General features: G+C 57.1%; 1 protein-coding gene across 2 annotated transcripts in view; it reads left to right on the plus strand.

Annotated features, from left to right (window-relative positions):
• PDE2A (phosphodiesterase 2A) overlaps nt 1-18941 on the plus strand; it is a 106094-nt gene that overhangs the window by 36361 nt on the left and 50792 nt on the right. Inside the window, exons 2-3 of one of the 2 annotated variants that reach the window (XM_047070556.1) lie at nt 2650-2722; nt 14454-14515. In XM_047070556.1, coding sequence (XP_046926512.1) covers nt 2704-2722; nt 14454-14515 — 81 coding nt within the window. In that variant the 5' untranslated portion in view covers nt 2650-2703. Of the gene's footprint in view, nt 1-2599; nt 2723-14453; nt 14516-18941 lie in introns of those variants that run through there. The other variant, XM_047070554.1, reaches the window with a different exon arrangement.

Below are 18941 nucleotides of genomic sequence, written 5' to 3' on the forward strand. Positions count from 1 at the left end.
GTATCCTGCCAAACATCGAAAGAAAAAAATGTTTGTTTATTGAATCTAGTGTATTAACATTTCACAGATGGGAAAAATGAGGTCCAGAGATGTTCAGTGTCCTGCTCAGAATCACACAGCAAGTCTGTGGCAGAGTTAGGACTGAAACCCTTGGAGGAATGGTTGAATCTGAAGGATGGATGCAGAATGAATCTCTCTGAGTTGAGGGAGACGTAGAGCATGTCCCTGGGGCTCCAGCCACTGAGCTGCAGTGTAAGATAACCAAGTAAGATTTAAGAAATAACTTGTCATGAGGTGAGTGCTGTGGAGGTCCTGCTTAGAGGTGAGAGCCCAAGAGATGGTGGCTATGCCAGGCCAGGGTTGGCTCTTGACTGCAGGGTGTGAGATGTCTTCAGAACAAATAGGTCTGGCCAGTAGCCTTAACAGACAGCTCCTGGGTACCTGTGTCCCATCCAGGCTATAATAGCCCGGGATTGACAGGTACTCAGGATTTGCCAAGAGATTTGTGCACTGGGCTCAGACTCGGTGCTTAGAATAGCCCTTACATCGGTCACCCCCCTTTATAGAGCAGGAAACTGAGGCCAAAAAAGGAAGGGAGGCCCTTTTCTGGGTCAGAACCTTTACACCATCTTAGCCCATGTAGTTTTCTACAGTGCTAAAAAGTAGGCCACATTGCCCCTAATTTGAAGGTGAAGTAAAATACATCAACTGGGCCTGGATCACTTAGTGACAGAAAAGCTTCCCACTCCTCCCCATGTCCCCAGACATGATTCCCAGGAAAAACTCAAGAAGGGGACCCAGAGGACTAAGGTAGCATCAAGGGAAGGTCTCCTAGAGGAGGTGTCCACCTGAATGATAAACAGGTGGACAGGATCTGGTGGGCATTGGGGTAGGGTGGCATGGGTAAAGATCTGGAGGTGAGAATGAGTCAGTCACTCACCTGCGTAGAGGAGGAAGTATAAATTTAAGAAATGGTGGTGAGAGGGTCAAAGCTGGGTAAATAAATCAGGGCTAAGTTATAGAGGGTCTGCCATGTCAGGCTGAGGATTTGGGCTTTATTGTGTTTGTGGTAGGGAGTCTTTAAAGGTGTCTGAGCAGAGGCAGAAGCACGTGCAGAGCTGCGCCTCAGAAACAGAGGTGGGAGAAATCCGGGTTTGGAGGGCCTCCTCCTGAGCTGATGGCACAGCCAGGGCTCCGCCCAGCCTGTGTGCCAGGTGTCTGGACTGTGTCCAGGACTGGGCTCAGTGACTCAACGTTGAGGAAATCACTCCCCAGGGAGAAAGGGCCCAGATGAATCAGCCCAGTGAGGGGAGGCTGGGGGCTCACTGAGTCACCCTCCAAGTGGGGAAGGGGGGTGTTGCAGAGAAAGGGGCCAGCAGTGCAGCGGTCAGGATTCAGGTCAGTCCACAGCAAGGGCTGTCGGGAGACTGGCTGACTTCCCACCATTGTCGGGGTTGACTGTCCTGGCAGTCTTGTGAAAGAGATGGGATAACTGAGGCCCACAAACGGGAGGGAATCTGACCAAGGTCAAGCAGCAAGTCGCCGGCAAAGGCATGGCATGATCCAAAGCGCACCCTCTAGTCCAGACACGTCCTACCACCCCAGCGGATCTCATGCTAAATGGAGGCGAGGAACTAGTGGGTCCAGGCAGGGAGCTGGTCCAGGTGATCCTTCCTCCCTCTGCCCGCCCCCATTTCCCTCGCCCCGCAGATGGCAAATAGGCCCAGGCGGCGCTGCCGCGAAAGGACAGCAGGGGGCGTAGAAGCGTCACGGCTGCCGCAGGCGCCTGAGCACAGAGGCCGCGCTGCGGAGAACTGCGCTCCGGACGCGCGGGTCCCACCGCCGAACTGTGAACTGTGTGGCCCTGGGGCCTGCACCATCTCCGGCTTCCGGGGACGCCAACGCAGACCTGCCCGTCCGGTGCTGGGGGCCCGGCGCCCCTACCCCGCACTCAGGAGTGGTGCGCCTGCCCGTGTGTGCGCTCGTGTGTCCGTGCGCACGTGTCCCCCGCACAGATTGGCTATTGCCCCCCAGGCCTGTCCGTCGCTGGGCGACCTCTAAAATTCTCCCCGACTTCCCCATTTCTCCTGAAGAGGAGTCAGCCCGCGGCTCCTGGCATCGGGTCAGCGGCCCCTAGCCCCCTATCCCCCGCCTCTCCGCCCCTCCCGTCACTGCGCTGGTCTCTGGCTTGGAGCTCAGGACTTTCTAAGTGGGGGAAGAGGATGTGATCTGAAGAGAGAGGTTCTGAGAGACGAGGTAGCGACAGTAGGGGCGAGGGGCCAGAGAAGGGAGCGGAGGCTGAGAACCGGCTACCTGGTGGGCGATCCTAATAGCGGACAAGCTGGAAGAGTCTTGAGAGCAGAGAGAGAAGGGAGGTGAGAGCTGGGGTGGGGGGGCCCAGGGGGGTCCGCACGTCCGACTAGCCGAGAGGTGCAGCCCGCGGTGGCGGGAGGGTAGGCGGGGCTGCGCGGTCGGGGGCGGGGAGTGGGCGGGCCGGGGCGGGGCCGGGGCGGACCCTCGCGCGGACCCGGCGGAGCTGTCGCGGACGCGCTGACCGAGCGCAGCGGCCGGGCCGGCGGGCGGGCGGGCGGCTGCGAGCATGGTCCTGGTGTTGCACCACATCCTCATCGCTGTTGTCCAATTCCTCAGGCGGGGCCAGCAGGTCTTCCTCAAGCCGGACGAGCCGCCGCCGCCGCCGCAGCCATGCGCCGACAGCCTGCAGGTAGGGGGGCCCCCAGCACTGGGCACGAGGAGGACGGGGTGCCGGGCGAGCGCCTGGCTGGGTCCTCCACGGAGAGTGCAGGCGCCGGCTCCGTGGTCCACTCTGCCCCTGAACCCTCCTCAAGGTGGGGCCCCCTCCCCTAGCTCTGAATTCCACTCCTGTGCTGGGACTGCAGCCCATACCCGGAGCCCTTGAATCCCCAGCTCACAGTTGAAACCTCACCCCAGACTGATCCCCTTTCGGATCTGGGACTCCACTCCAAGCACTGAACTCCCAACAGGGAGTTCACAGAAGGACCCCAGCCGGGCGCCAGTCCCCACCGAGAGCTCTTTAAACCTGGAACCCCTTGCCTCCCAGATCAACGGATGACCTCTGCCCCAATCCCCAAACACCCACTATATATTTCAGACTCCGGGTACACCCATAACACCTGAACCCTCAGCTTTCAGCCAGGACTCCCCCTCAGTGCTGGAGCCTCACCCCAACCCCTGAACCTCTACTCCGCAGCCTCGTCTGTGCCCCCATCCAGATTCCCACTCCAGCATCTGGACTTTGATCCTCACCTGGGACCCTACCCCAGGGTCAAAACGCAGTTTTTCCTCATAGCTTGTCTCCTTCTCTGCAGGACCCCCTCCTACCTGCCTCCTGCTTTCCTTCCCTCCCTCCCTTCTGTATAGGAGGTCCCCTAGTCTCTTAGGGGTCTCACCCTCTCCTCTTGTTTCTCTCCAGGTGTGGTAGTCCCACTTTATTCTCTGGTTTCTCCCCTGGCTTCTCCGAGTCCTTCTGGGCCTCCTCTCTCTGCCCCTCCATGTCTCTTTCTTGGTCCCCTCTGCCCTGTTCATCTTTCTCAGTTTGTCCCCTCTATTTCTCTAGGTCTCTGTCTTTGTTCTAGGGTCTCACTCTGTGATCATCCCCTCCCCCTATATCTGCCTCTGCTTTCCAGTGAGGAAGGGGCAGGCTCAGAGTGCTGGGCTGGTGTCTGCAGGACCTCCACTTGCCCCATGTTGTCAGGCATGGCATGGTGTGGGCGCTCGTAGAAGGGGCTAAACATGGAGGGTACAGCCTTTGGGTGGTGCCCAGGGATCTAAGGTGGGTGGGGATTGTGCAGTGGCACTGGGGTTCATAACTTGTAAACCCCCCATCCCCACTGTCCTGGTCTTGACTGGGAGCAGCTGGGGGTGTGGGATTGGAGAGAGGGGAGTAGACTGCAATCTGGTGTCAGTTACCTGTGGTGGGAGGGTTCCAGGACTGGGTGAGTCTGAGATGTATGTATTTGTGTAGGATGGCCCACGTTGCATGTGTTGGGTGTGCCTTGTGTGTGATCATGTGTGATGTGTCATGTAATATTGTGTGTGGCACCACCAGGGGGATTATTTGGGGGGGTTGTGGGGGCTTATGGTGAGTGTGAAGATTGTGACTGTGTGTCATTGCATGCCGTGCATGGCTAGGATGGTTGCGTTGTGAGTGTGGAGTGGTGCCGTGTGCATGAGTGTTGTATGTGTAGGGGACATGTGTGTATGTGGTGTGTCTGTCTCCGTGGGGTGGAGTTGTTGTAGGGGCAGCCTGCCTGGGGTATTGTGTGTGTGGTTGCGTATGTTATTGGCTCTTGTGTGTATCCCAGAAGAGCCACTGTGGGGGCCTGATGAAGGGGTTTCATTGGACGTCGTGATGGAGGGGAGTGGGGGTGGGGGAGTTGTGTGTGCCCGAGTGTGTTCGCAGCCTAGGTGGCTTAGACTCTCTGTGGTACATCCTAGGCTTGCTTGGGAAATGTATTAGGACCTGTGTGTTGGTGTTTGAGCATCATATGTCCGTGTGATGGCTGTTTGTGCAACTCTGGGTAGGGGAGAGTGCAGCAGCCAGGGCCGAGGAGTCCCAGGCAAGGGGCTGGTTGACTAAGTGTGTGTGTGTGTGTGTGTGTGTGTGTGTGTGTGTGCGCGCGCGCGCGCCCACATGCACATGGGGGGGAGGAGGCAATGTGCAGGCAGGATTGTGTATGCCGAGGGGCTGTGTGTGGCCACAAACATGTGACATTAGGCGTGCACATTATCTATGCAGGGTGTGTCTCGTCTAGATGGTGTGTGTGTTGAATTTAATTGGACGTGTGTGTGTGCCTGTGGTTGGGGAGGTGAGTGTGGGGTGTGTGAGGTGCATGGTGGGAGGTTGAGTGTGAGTATGGTGTGAGGTGTGGGTGTGTGAGCTGTGTGACTTTTCAGTGTGACGCGTGGATTATGTGATCTTTTCTCCCTGTGAGCTGTTTATGTGTGGTGTGTGGTGAGGAGTGTGGAAAGGGTGTCCAGTGAGCTAGTGATGTGTGTGTGGGGTGAGGCAGTGTTAAGGGCTGTGGAATGTGCTGCAGGAGGTAAGGAAGTGTGTGCACACGGTGTGTGGGGTGAGGGACGAGGCAGTCAATGTTTGGGGCGTGGGGGATACAGCAGGTGTCCCATAAATGTTCGTGGAAGGGTGTGCGTGTGTGTGCAGGGAGGGCTTGGCTGCCATCTTGTCCTTGCTCCCCTCCCAGTTAGGTCCCCAGAGATGCCCAGTGACGTCCTCTCATGGCCCACCCCAAGCTAAGCTGCCTCTACCCTTTGCCCTTCATCCTCCTCACTTTGACCAAGGCCTTTGTCTTGGGTTTCCGGCTGAGCAGGCGCTGGACAGGCAGGCGGCGGGTGATGTTGTGGTCTGGGAACCTTTGTTCTTTTCCTCTTGGTCTGTGTCGTGTTTTGGGCTGGGATATGAGGAGGGCGGGGAGAGGATGCACGTGTTGCAGGGTCACTGTGTTTACTACCACCTCACAATGCTCCACAGCGGGGAGGGGTTCAGGCACAGGCCGTGAGGCCCGGGTGGCATCCCCAGTGGTGCCTTCTTGGCTCAAGAGCAGGCTTGAAGGGCGCCTGAGTGGCTCCATCGGTTAAGAATCTGACTTTGACTCAGGTCGTGATCTCACAGTTCGTGGGTTAAAGCCCCGCGTCGGGCTCTGGGCTGACAGCTCGGAGCCTGGAGCCTGCTTCCGATTCTATGTGTGTGTCTCTCTCTGCCCCTCCCCTGCTTGCACTCTGTCTCTGTCTCTCTGTCTCAAAAATAAATAAACATTAAAAAAATAATAAAAAAATAAAAAAAGAGTGGGCTTGGGCCAGGAATGGTTTCTGGGTGAGTTTGCCACCATGAGGGATTAGTCCCATGGGTGGCCCAGTACCCCTTCTGGCTCACGTGTCTCCAGGATGCTGAGCAGTCAGGGGCCCTCTTCTGCCTGCCAGCCTGTCCCTCTTCCCTTCTCTGTGTGGCCCTCAGGGAGTGTCCCTACTGGGCTGGGGGTCAACCAGGAAGGCCTCAATGTATCTCCTTTTGTTGACCTCCCATCTGACAGGAGGAAGAGTCCCTGCCCTCACAGAGACCCTTATCTGAGAAAGGAAGCCTGGTGACACTTTGGGGACTCTCTAGTCTGATAGGGGAGATGCCAGTCAGGAGGAGGACCCAGGTCACACCCTCCAGAGAAAGCAACAGGGAAACCTTAGTGGGCGGCCTGCTGACAGGTATTTGAGAGGACGAAAGGCCAGGGCTCCTGGCAGTTGGAAGGCACAGAGACTACCAGAGTCAGTCAGGGGAGGTGGCTGGGGGCAGCGCCCCAGCATCACCCTCCAAAAGGCTCTCTGTGGTGAGTGGGCTTAATAAGCTGGGCCTTGATGGGGGGTGTTGAGTAGGCAGAGAAATGTGGCCTGGGGCTGAGGAAGATTCTCAACTGGAAAATTCAACTGGAAAATTCTCAACTGGAAAATTCAAAAACACATCTTGACGGCATTTGATCCTTCCCAAGCAATACTGTCTAGCCTTGGATGGCCATCCCTGGGCCTCCAGCCTTCTCGAGCTTTCACATCACCTCTTCCCTTCCCCTTGTCTTTGGCCAGACTGATCGTCATCGTCATCATCATCTTTTAGGCAGCTCTTTCCAGATTCCAACCTCCTTTCACAGAAGTCTCATCTAACAGATTGACTCATTCACTTGTCTAAAGCATTTATTGTGCACCTGCTACACACTAGGCAGGCACTTAAGTGCTGGGGTCACAGCAGTGACCAAACAGGCTTCCTGGGGCTCCCGTGTCCTTTGCCTGAGAAAACCCATCTTTCCAGCTCGGCCACACTGTTGGCCCCTTAGGCCCTGGGCGCATGACCCTCCCTCCTGTGTTACCCCGGCCTGATGTACACTTGATTCTGTGAGGCTCCAGGTGTGCACCCTATGGTGTTGGGCTCACCGGAATGCGAGCTCTTCAGAAGCTGGGCCAGGTCTGCCCATCCCGCGTGTCCTGAGCTGGGCTCGGCACAGTCCAGATGGCCACATCGATCATCAGATGTCCATATACCCTTGTGGGGTTGGCAGCCCATGTGCCGTCCAGAAAAACAGAGGCCCAGAGCAGGGAGGGGATTTTAGGAAGTCTCCTTCTTAGACCCTCCTATTGCCAGTGTTCTCAGAGACCAGAGAGGTCAGGTGATTTGTCCAGGTTTCACAGCAAGGTGACAGAACACAGCAATTTTCTATTTCCCAGAAAGCAGCTCTACTGGTCAGCAGGCTGGACTCCAGCCCCAGCACCATGCAGCTCCCTGGCTGGCCTCCGTGCTGCCTGTGGCGGGTGAACGATTATTAATGACCCCCCTGGCAAGGAGACAGGAAACGTTTCCCAGCCACAGCTGGGGACATGCTCCCTGCCAGCCCCAGCCATCCATACCCACCCCGGCCCTGGTGTCAGCACGGATGTTATCTCCATTCTGCCCCAGCCTTCCTCGCTCCTCCTGCCCATCCGCCTCCCGCATCCTTTTCCTCTCAGGGCTAAAGGACAAGAAGAGACAGAGCTTTCTGAACAACATCTCTGTCTCACCACTTTCTCCAACTTGATTCATCTCCACCTTCTTCCCTGCCCCAGACCAGCCAGAAGCAGCCCCTCCTTCTGGAAGCCTTCTCTGAATGCACCTGTAGGCCCTCCAGCAACCCTGGCCTGGACCCTGGCTGCTTCATCTCCCTCACTGCAGACTTTGCTCCCACTCTGATGGCCCTAAGTCTGGGCTGGGGACTTCCTGTGGCCTGTCCTCAATTGTTGTCTTAAGACTGACACTTTTGGGGCGCCTGGGTGGCTCAGTCGGTTGAGCGTCCGATTTCAGGTCAGGTCATGATCTCACAGTTCATGAGTTCGAGCCCTGCATCCGGCTCTGTGCTGACAGCTCAGAGCCTGGAGCCTGTTTCAGATTCTGTGTCTCCCTCTCTGCCCCTCCCCACTCATGCTCTGTCTCTCTCTGTCTCTAAAAAAATGAATAAACGTTAAAAAAAATTAAAAAAAAAAAAAGACTGTCACTTTAAAGGGGCACCTAGGTGGCTCAGTCGGTTAAGCTTCCAACTTTGGCTCAGGTCATGATCTCACAGTCCATCAGTTCAAGCCCCATATCAGGCTCTGTGCTGACAACTCAGAGCCTGCTTTGGATTCCTTGTCTCCCTCTCTCTCTGCCCCTCCCCTGCTCATGCTCTGTCTCTCTGTATCTAAAAAATGAATAAATGTTAAAAAATTAAAAAAAAAAAAAAGACTGACACTTGGAGGATCCTCCCAGATGCCTCCTCCAAGAAGTCCCCAGCCCAACCCAGGGACTCTCACTTATCCTAAGCACCCCAGCCTGTCTGTCCATGCCACACACTATATACTGCCAGGCCTTCCTAGGTGGACATTTAGTGAGTACCTACTATGCGTCCAACAGAGAGGGGAGGTAGAAGTGAGCACAGTGTGGACTTTAAAGCTCTGCCACACACTGCCCCATGTCTGAGCAACCATGTGTCTGCCCCATGGCAGGTAAACACACCTAGGTACGAGGGCTGATGGCAGCCAGGTGATGGGGTCGGGGAGGAGGCACAAAGACTGATGCTGGTAGGTGGTGTGGTGAGGGCAGTGCTGGAGAGAAAGTAGGAGGCCATGGTGGGACAGAGCAGCAACCCCTGATTCAGCCCAGAGTAGGAGGGAGGGGCAAGTTGGGGAGCTTCCAGGAGGAAACGTATCTAATCTGAGAGTTAAGGGATGAACTAGGAGAAAGTTCTGGACAGAGAGGAGTGAATGGCACACGTGAAGCCTTGCTGGTGACAGACAGAGGGAAGGAAGTGTGGTTCTGTAGTTCTGTGTAGCTGGATCCTGGACCGCCAGGGTGGCCGAGTCCTAGGGTGGGATCTGGTGTGTGTGTGTGTGTGTGTGTGTGTGTGTGTGTGACGCTGGTGACAAGGCTGGTGATGTCTGCAGGGGCCAAATTGTGCAGGACTCCCAAGTGAAGGGATTTATGGACTTTTTCCAGAAGGAACTGGGCACTAGGTGGGGAGTTGAAAGCAGGGCAGGGACTGCTCAGACCTGCTTATTAGGAAACCTGGGCCATGGCTGGAGAGCACACGGAAGGGGTGCGGCAGGAGGCTGGGCTGGCCTTGCTGGAGGCTGGTGCAGTGTGGTCCAGAGAAGGGTGAGGAGGCATGGGCAGGAAGATGGCCAGGATGGAGGGAAGGAGACAGACCTTCGAGGGGTGAAGAGGGAGCCGCTCAGCTATGGAGGTAGAAAGAGAGGGAGCACCTCCCTGCATGTCTGGTTGGGCTCCTGAGGGAAGACTGGGCGTGAGGTCAGATGCCTGGGCCTGTGTCAGGGTCCTCTAAGGACTGAAAGGTCTCAGGAAGGTCTCCCAGGTCAGGAGCTTGGAGGCTAAGCAGAGACCAGGAGACCTGGCCCCCACTCGGAGCTGCAGCATCCTCTCCAGGAGTGTGGGGACTCGGGAACTGCCCTGGGCAAAGAGTGTTCAGAATTCAAAAATTAAAACAATCTGTGAAACGTAATATTTAATAAAATTCAAATCCAAAACTGTATGAGCACATTCCAAAATGAGTTAAAATGTAAATTTATGAAAATGCTAAACATACTTGATGGTTCTAATATCAAATGTAGGTCTCATTTGCTTCCCTCCACTTCAGATCAGACTCCCCTGAAGCTGCTGCTGCCTCAGGGGTGGCCAACAGCCCCCCCTTCCCTCCCCCCCTCCCCCCAGGCTCCCAGTCTTGAGTTCAAGGCACCTCCTCTAGGGAGCCCGCCCTCTGGCTGTTAGCTTCAGGTGGCAGGCCTTTTGCTTTTCCTGTCCTCCACCCTGAGGGAGTTGGCCCCATCTGTGGTTGTCTTTATTTAGGGGGCCCAGGTGTAGACCTAGAGGAGGGATGGGCGAGAGAGTTGCACCCAGATTGGAGGAGGGTGAGGGGGCTGAGAGATACTCAGCTACAGTGCTCAGTGGGGGTGGTGTGGGGACACAGGAGGACAGGGGGAGGGCCAGGAGGGGGCATGAGGGGAAGTGAGCAAAACTCACAGAGCGGCCCCACTCCAGCATAAACACAGCTATTTCCTAATGTAAAAGTGACACCATTTCTGGAACACCCGAATGTTGTGGTCCCGTTTTGCCATCTCAGGAGTGGGCATTGCTTGGCTTGCACTCTCCGGTCATCTTGCACGAGGCCATTTTCTGGGCTGCGTCTTCTCACGGCGGGTGGGGGCGGGGGGCGGGAAGAAGGAAGTAGGGGTAGTATCTCCAAGGAGTGTATGAGCACCAGCTCTAGGGATGCATGACTCTAAGAATCCGGCAGTGTCAGTTTGTGGGCTTCTAGCCTTCCATGACTCTTAGCTTCCAGACAGAGCTATGTGCAAGCTGGGTTGTGCGATTCCGACATTCTGCAACTTGAAGTTGCTGAGACTCCAGGAGCCAAATAGGCGGGCATTCTGTGAATCCAGGATTCTAGGATTTGATGACTTGATGATTCAATGATTCTAAATGGGGCTGCTGGGAAGAGCTGCAACCACCTTCCTTGTTAATGTCGATGTTAGGTTATTAAAAACATAAGGAGAAGCAACGGAGACAGCTCAGGATGGAGGGTGGCCCCACCCCCAGTGAGAGGGGAGGAGGGCTGAGCCGGTGTTGGGGGACCCAGACCCCTCTCCACCTGGGTCACATGGGCAGATTCTCCTGCCCCAACAGAAGTGATGTCTGTGCACGTGTGAGATCTGCCACTCCCTAAGCTTGCAGGATAAGGGGTCATTTCCTTCATCCCCCTGCCTCCATCCTTCAACTATTTCGGATTATAGCAGAGAGAGGAGTGCCCTTTCCTCCCAGCCACTAAAGTCTCTGGGCAGAAATGTCGACAGACAGAGGAGGAAAGAGAGGCCTGCTTACCACCTACCCCCCTTCCCCACCAACCCTGGCCTGAGGGGGAAAACAGGACATGAACACTTCCTGGACACGGACGTGGAAATGCACGAACACTTGCTTGTGAGGGCCCCAAGTACAAAGGGCCTCCGACTGGGGCAGAGGCCAGGGCAGCCAGAGGAGCAGTGTGGGCATTGGCTGGTGACCCATCAGCACCTCTTGAGCACAGGCCAAGGAGGGAGGACCCTGCTTGTGCCCTGGAGGTGGCTGTGAGAAGAGCTTAAGGAAGGAAGGTCCCAGGCCAAGTCGCCTGGAGATGGATGATCAGTGGGTGCTCCCTTGTGGCACAGGCCGGGCGGCTTGCTGCCTCTTGGCTTCTGCACTTGTCTCAGCACCTGTGCCAGAGTTGGGTGGGGGGGGGATCCCCTAGGCAGGAGAGAAGTATCTTTGGCCTCTAGAGAGCTCTCTCCGACTGGGTTCCTCAGAAGCCTGGTGCCGCTGCAGGAGTCCCAGCATGGTGGGCTCAAAGATCAGGTGAGGGAGACCAGGAGCTGGCCCAGGTTGCACAGCAGAGCAGGACCTGAAACCCAGCTTCCTGACTCCCAGTCCTGGGTGCTCCCCATTGTCTGCAGCTTCCCCCTTTCCCCTGTAACTCCTGGGGAACAGGAGCTGAGGCAGGACTCCTGTTAGGGGGCAGAGCCCTTGTCGATCACTCCTCCATCTTTCTCCTCCCACAGGCCAGAAGGCAGGTAGGGTGGCGGCAGCTGCTCCCTGTCATCCCCAAGGTTCCATTGTCTACCGCATCCTGTCTTGGCCCTGAGGATAGGGTCCCCAGCCACCCGACCCACAGTGAGCCTCCTGGGCGCTCCTGCCCCTTCACTCGGGCTCTCTCCCCACCCTGCAAGTCTCCATCTCTGGCTGGCTGCGTGTGTGTGTCAGCCTCCCTCCAAAGATCGTTAGACTTGGACGGGCCCTAGGAGATCGAGTCCCATGCTTTTATTCTTCAGAAGAGGAAAGTAGCTCAGAGAGGGAAGGTCCTATGCTGGGCCCGCGTCACGGAAGCACACTGCCCTCGGTGTCAGGCGGCTAGGGTGTGAACTGAGGTCATGACCCACAACGGGCTTCTCTTTCAGCCCTGAGTTGTCATCCCTCTTCTTTACTCAGACTACTGTCTTGTCTGCCCCTGTGCCTGCCGCCTAGCTGACCCCTACCTTGGGCAGAACCTGCCCTCGGGACATAGACTGGAGCTCAGGACTCCGTGACTGGGATGACACCCATGCCCACACGGACACACAGACACGTGAAAGTGCATACATGAGAACCGATAAGTCCCAGGTGAAAACCTATATCTCATAGTTAGGAGGCTGTTCTGGAACCTGGTGTTCTCTTCTTGTGAGGCACCACACACCTCCTCTAGGAAGCCCTCCAGGACCTCTCTGCATATTGTCTCCATCTCACTAGCCTCTTTATGACAGCTGGGTTCTACGATCTTAGGTTCCTTCACTGTGATCCCAAGGTCATGGGTGAGTCTCCTCCTAGTCCTAAAGCCCCTCCTTCAGTGTCCCTTCCTTCTGTCTCCAAGAGGGGCTCAGCTTCCTGTGGCTGGGTGGGGAGAGCCTTGTGGTCCCCAGAGGACAGTGGGACAATGAGGAGGCTGTGACAGATGAGACATTGTGTCTTCCCCAAAGCAGGCTCCACCCTACCCTAACCTCCTGGCTGGTGTCTGGGGCACAACTCTTAGGACTAGGGTCCTCGTCTGACCCCACAGCCTTGACCTGTCAGCGTAGAGGTCAGAAAATCATAACCACGATCCCACTCAGCAGTTCTCTAACTGGAGGTTGTGAAGCCCAGGTCCCCAGGGTGTCGGCAGCATAATAATGGGTGCTGCAGACTCCCAGGAGGGGTGAGCTGGACCTCCCTGACCGGGGAGTAGGCAGGGGTGTGGTAAACACTGAGGCTGGGTGGGATTATGGAGGAGCTGTGAATGCCTTGCTGAGACTCCCCTTTTCCAGGCTACCTTCCCCATGCTGGCAGCTGGTGCTGGGGAGCCAGAGAGCAGGGGCCTCTCCTGGGAGGGGTAGAGAGGCGGGAGAGTATTTGGAGAATCATAACTAGCACTGCCTCCTGTCACGGGAGGGAGAGAGAGTTGGCCCAGGGTAATACAGCGGGTGGACCATCAGAGGCCTGGGTGGAAAAGAAGGCTGAGGCCTCTGGACAAAAGGGATGGGCTTGGGGTTAGGTATTTAGCTCAGCCCTTGTCATTTCCTCTGCCGGACATGGCCGGGTTAGCAGGGTCATCGCACAGAGGGAAGGAACAGGCCGGGACCAATGCCCTACAGTAGACTCGCACACATGGGTGACCTCGTCACACCCTGGGCTGCAGTCAGTCCGTGCGGACCACAGTCACCCGTGGAGATGGCCACATCTAGACCACCGCTCCACACGCAGACCCAGTCTTCCTAGGCGACACTCAGGCATGGCTGTCAGCATGGCTGAGTCGGGAGATCCCATAGGACACGGGGACATGTGGGACAAACAGACGCCCTGCCACAGCCACACCACAAGTATCCACATACCAGGTGCAGCTCCTGTCACCCCTATGGTGACCCAAGGAAAGCCATAAATTCCAACAGTCATGGGCAGGCATCCAGAACCTGGATGAGAAGAGGGGACCACCAGGCAGGAGATGCAGAACCCCCCCACCAATGCCAGACTGTGCCCTCCCCCCAGCTCGCTGAGCGCCCAAGGCTGTTTATTTCCTAGCAGAGATGGGTGTCTCATCCCTCTCCCCCTCCCGTCCCCACCACACGCTTCCAAAGCTGCCAAATCAAATCAGCCCCTGCGCCCGCGCCAGGCTGGCATGGCGGCCAGCAGCTGACTGGAAGGAAGCCAGGCTCAGAATATCCCGCCGCCTGTGCCTGTCCGATGCTTGGGTGTGCTTGTTGGGTGGGGGTGGGGAGGGGCAGCCAGCCCCTGGGCAGTGCCTTCAAGAGGCTGGGGTTTCTGGAGGCCACCTGGGTGGTAGGCTCCTGGAGAATGAGTGAGCTGGGCAACTCCCTGGTGTCTGCCAGCATTATGAGGCGCTGTGGGGTCCGACTAGAGCTCAGATGACTGAGCACCAGGCCAGGGTTGGGGCACCAGCTGGGAGCCCGACCCCGTGGCTGTGTGAGCTAGATAGGACAAACCCCATTTTGCAGATGGGGAAACTGAGGATTAGAGAAGGGTAGTGAAGTTTCCTGGAGAGAAGCGGAAGTGGAGAAGGCATCAGAAAGGGTGAAAATGTGGTTGTTCCCCTCCTGAGGAGGTCCTGGTTGAACAAAAGAGCTCAACTCTGTTCCCAGAGAAGAGGTGTCCTCCTGAAGTAGGGAGTAAGAAGGGAGGGTGAGGGGAGAGCAGGGTGAAATCAGGCGAGGCTTCCTGGAGGAGGCCACTTGTGGGGAAGAGGAAGCCCTGGGCCTGCTGGGGACTGGGTGGGCGGGGGTAGGCTGGGAAGAAGGGGAGAAGGCCTGGCAAGCCTCAGCCCCTGGCCTTCTTGTCTCTGCAGCTGACTGGGACCTACTTGCACAGAAGCCAGTCCCCCCAGAGAGTAGAGATGCCGGACTGGAGGTGAGAGCTCAGTGGAGGGAGGCGTGGGTGGGCTTGGAGGGGTGGGGGCACAGACTGGGGGTCAGTCTGAGCATTGTCCCCACCCCTGGGAGGACTGGGAGGCTGGAGCCGAATCCCACCCCTGCCCCCACCAGCCTAGGGTCACCCCACACCAAGATCACCTTCCTTGCCCTATTCCTGCCTGGGGTCCTCTCCCATTGAGGATTCATCCTCCTCCCAAGTCACCGGGGAATCATTTCAGACTCCTCCCTAGGCCTCCCCACCCTCATCCAATGATTCCCTGTTGATTTTCTGCCCTAAGTGTTTTCTGAATTCCCCTCGTCCTCTCCACTCCTGCTGCCTGCCCCAGTCCGGGACTGGTCATCTTTCCCCTGCACGGCTCACTGGCTCACTGCTTTCAGTTGCCCCACTCTCCATGTGGCTGCCAGGAGGCTCTTTCTAACACGCATACCTGAATTTGTCACTTTTCTGCTCAAAAATCGATGCTTCCCATCCTCCTGCTCCCTCTGCAGTCCCTGCCTCCCCAGGACCACTCCTGCCACTCTCTTCTCCCTCAGCTTCCCAAATCTTTCTGGGCTCAGCTCTAGCCTCCCCTCCTCCAGGAAGCCCTCCCTGCCCCTCATGCTCCCTCCTCTGAGCTCTCCTGCCTAGTCAGACGGGGGCATTCTGGTGTCTGTGCCATTAGCACTCTATTTTCTCCATTATGTGACTCTGTAGGTCTTCCCCCCTTGAACTGTGAGCTCCTTAGCCTGGGGACTGTGCCTTTTTCATTCCTGAGTCTCCCACCTCATTCCAAAGGGTGCCTGGTGAGGGCCCGGTGAGTGCATTTCCTTTGATGTGAGGGATGCCATCCACACCCCCGCCATGCCTTTGGGGTGCCTCGCAGTATTCAGCGCTCAGAGGGGCCTTGAGCAGCAGAAATGGGGTGGGCTGCAGACTGGGTGGAGTGGCACAGAGGAAGGTTGTGTGTAACGTCAGACCGAGCAGCAAGACCAGCATGAGCCTTCTCTTGTACCCAGGCCCGGCTAAGAGAAAGGGGAGCCTCCTCTGTGTCAGAAGCATTAGACACACTTCCTTGTTCAATCTTCATGACCCCCCAGTGAAACAGCAGCTGTTATTATTCTCCTTTGAGGAAGCTGAGGCCCAGTGAGGTCACACAGTGAGCAAATGGGGCAGATCTGAGTGTGGATCCCAGATGCGTCTGATGCCCGCCACTTGCTCTCTCCCTGCCCTCCGGTAACATGGGAAAGAAGACGCCCACACATGGCCTGGCGCACAGCAGGGCTCAGCATGGACTCACTGCCGGGACGTGGGGGCCAAGCCCTGAGAATGTCCCTACAGCCGGGAGTTGGGAAAGGGAGAGAGGAGGGGGCACCCAGAAAGTCATTATTAATTTATTTATGATCATGGCATTCCCCATGGGGCAGGGGCTCCCCCCCCCAGAGCTGGGACAGATGGTGTTCCTGGGAGCCAGCAGTGTCTCGGCAGCCACCGCCACCTGCCAGGAAAGCCTGGATTTGTCATCCTCCCAGGAAGCCATGGGGGGACACGGCTTTGGAGAAGCTGAGACCCGCCTTGGTGCTGGGAGCTAGGCCCCAGGGGAAGGAGCCAGTCCCAGGCTCCTCATTTATACCTCTGTGTACCACCCTCTTTGCCTAGGCCTGGGCCCAGTTCCCTACAAGTGCAAGTCCTGCCCCTCCTGTCTAGCTCCACCGAGCCCCAGCAGGAGGCCTCTCCCGATCATACCCATTGGATCCCTTTGCTTCTGTTCTGTCTCCCCGTTTCCTTTGTCTGGGTCCTGCTGCCTCCTCCCTCAGAGGGAGGGTCTTAGGCTGTGAGCCCCTCAGCTGTCAGCTCTGGCCTGTCCCCCAGCCTCACATCCACCCTGAAGATGGCAGCTGTCTGCCTGGCCTCTGGGCAGAGCCTACTCTATCTCTGGGCTCAGCACCCCATCCCAAGTGCCTAGGCCCATGCTCAGCTCTGCTGGGAGAGAGTGCCAGGCACTCCCCAACATAAAAAGGACAGGACCGGAGAGAGCGGGGACCCTAGGATATGGTCATACTACAGGGACAGCGGGGAGGAAAGAGGGAAGAGGGATGGGGTGACTGAGAAGGACCCCCCTCCCCCCTGCCAGGGTGGTTGCTAGAGACAAGGCCTCATCTAGCAGACTGACTGTGGGTCAGATGGGCATGTGTCCAAGTCCCAGTTTCACTGCTTTCTAAGAGTGTGAGCTTGGGCCAGTCCCTTAACCAGCCTGAGCATCAGTTTCTTCACCTGTCAAAGGGGATAAGAAGATCCATCATTATTGGACGTAATCACAGCAGAGCTGCTGGGGCATGTTACAAAGTATGTGTGAGCTGCCTGGCCCGGGCCTGGCCCACAGCAGGTCCTTAGAGGGAGCTGGCTCCCTCCCTGCTTCCCACAAGGGTGAGATCCTTGGAGCCAGGCCTAGGCTGACAGGGTGCACCTTGGGGCTGGGCCAGGGTTAATGGAGGTTCTGTGGGCACGGCACGTTCTCCTGGCACTGGCAGCTTGACAGCCAGGGGAGCAGGGCTGCCAGCACCCATCCCTATGGCGGGCATCTGTTCAGCACACCCTCTTGGGATGGCTCCCTGGCTCCTGTGCCAACCCGCCAGCTTGGGGGAGGGCTCTTCACACTCAGCCTGGAATCCTCCTTCAGGGCCAGGGCCATTGCTCTCTGGATGTTGGGGTGGAGGCAGTTCAAGTAGTGAACTGAGCGCGTTGGTTCCATGCCCTCTCTGTGCTGGTTCTCGGGGCCCAGAAGGATCTTGGGAGCAGTAGCTAGGGCAGAGGCTGGGGGAGAGGCAGACGTAGACAATGGCACAGGTATCCCCACTAAGCACGCTAATGCTCTGCCCAGCACTGGCTCCTCTGTCGCTGCTCATGGGATAAATAGAGGCCACACCCCTTGGCATTGTCGGCCCTGCCTGCTGGGCCCCCTCAGGGCTACCCCTTGCTCCCGGACTTGGCAGTCCTTGTTACTCCCCAGGACACCAGCTCTTCCTGGCCTCCCTGCCTTTGTTTGCACCGACCCCTTTCTCTGGAATGCTTTTCCCTTTTTTCTCTGCCTGCTCCCTTTTTAAGCCTCAGGTTAGAGGTCACCTCTTCTGTAGAGTCCTCCCAGATTGCTCCCTCCACTCAGATCGAGTCAGTCTCCCCCCTTTCCTGGGCACTCACAGCTCCCAAGCTTCCCTGAGCTCTAGTTGGGTAACTTGTTAGCCCATGTGGTTGCATATCCTTTCCCCCATAGTTGTAAACACATGGGGGATAGGAACCAAGGCTGAGTCTCCTTTGTCTCTCCTGAGCCCGCATGGGACCTGGCAAGGCCTCGTACATAGTAGGTGCCCAATTAATGTTTCTTGATTAAAGGAGAATGGCTGTGTGAAGTGTTGGAGGAGTTCCAAGAAAGGGCAATTGCTGGATTGGGGAGAGTCTTGGAGACTTCCTGGAGGAGGTGGCCTTGGAACTTTGAAGGATGGGGAGGGTTAAGGCCATGGACTGATGAAGCCAAAGATCAGCTAGATAGTCCGAGAGGTCCATGTGGCCAGCTTTTGAGAAAACTACATGAGGACAACAAGGTCCAGCCCAGGACTGGGAACAAGCAGATAGAGAGCCTGAAACAAAGACTCAGCCCCAGAGGGGACTGTGGGAGGCTGGCTTGGTGCTGAGAAGCCAGATCCCAAAACCCCTCTGCCCCTGGGTCCTGGACTGAGGAATGCTTGGTCCCAGAGTCTGGGGTGAGGCTGAGGCCACCAATGGTGAGTAAATGGGCCCAGTGTGGCAGGCTCGTGATAGGCAGGACTAGGCATAGGGCTAGGCAGGAGCTGGGGTGATCCTGTAAGGTAAGATTGCTGTGGGGGCTGAGAAAGTCTTCACACATGGAAGGAGCCGCTGGGGCCAGGCCGTGTGGGCAGGATGCCCTGGGTCTCCGTGAGAGAAGGCCCAGCACGTCAGTGGAGCCCAGGCAATGGGCAGTGAGCACCTGGATGCGGCTGGAAGGGCTGCTTTCCAGGAGGCAACACTTTCTGGCCTGTTTAAAATTCTTGAGTGAGTGCTCCTAACTGGCAGGTGTGCCAGCCTCCTCCTGGGTTCTCCACGTCAGGATTAAGTAGCCTCAGTGATGCCCCATGGCCCCAAGGGAGCTGCTTGCAGCTAATTGGCCATAGCATCCGGCCTCTATAGGGGCCCCGAGGCCCTGCCATCTGCCTGTGCCCACCTGTTGGACCGCACAGGCTCGGGCTGTGTAGGGACTTGGGGCCAGGGAGGTGGTCTCAGCTGCCACCCAGTCCGTCTGTCTGTCTGTCCATCCATTTGTCCACACCCCCGCCCAAACAAGGACCAGGTGGAGATGGGCAGGCATGGGTCCTGCAATCCGAGAAGCCTAGTCTGAAGGGGGAGGCATCAA

Source organism: Lynx rufus, unplaced genomic scaffold (genome assembly GCF_022079265.1).
Source record: "Lynx rufus isolate CCGP_SWC_20201006 ecotype Redwood Valley unplaced genomic scaffold, mLynRuf1.p SCAF_9, whole genome shotgun sequence".
Taxonomy (NCBI): Eukaryota; Metazoa; Chordata; class Mammalia; order Carnivora; family Felidae; genus Lynx; species Lynx rufus.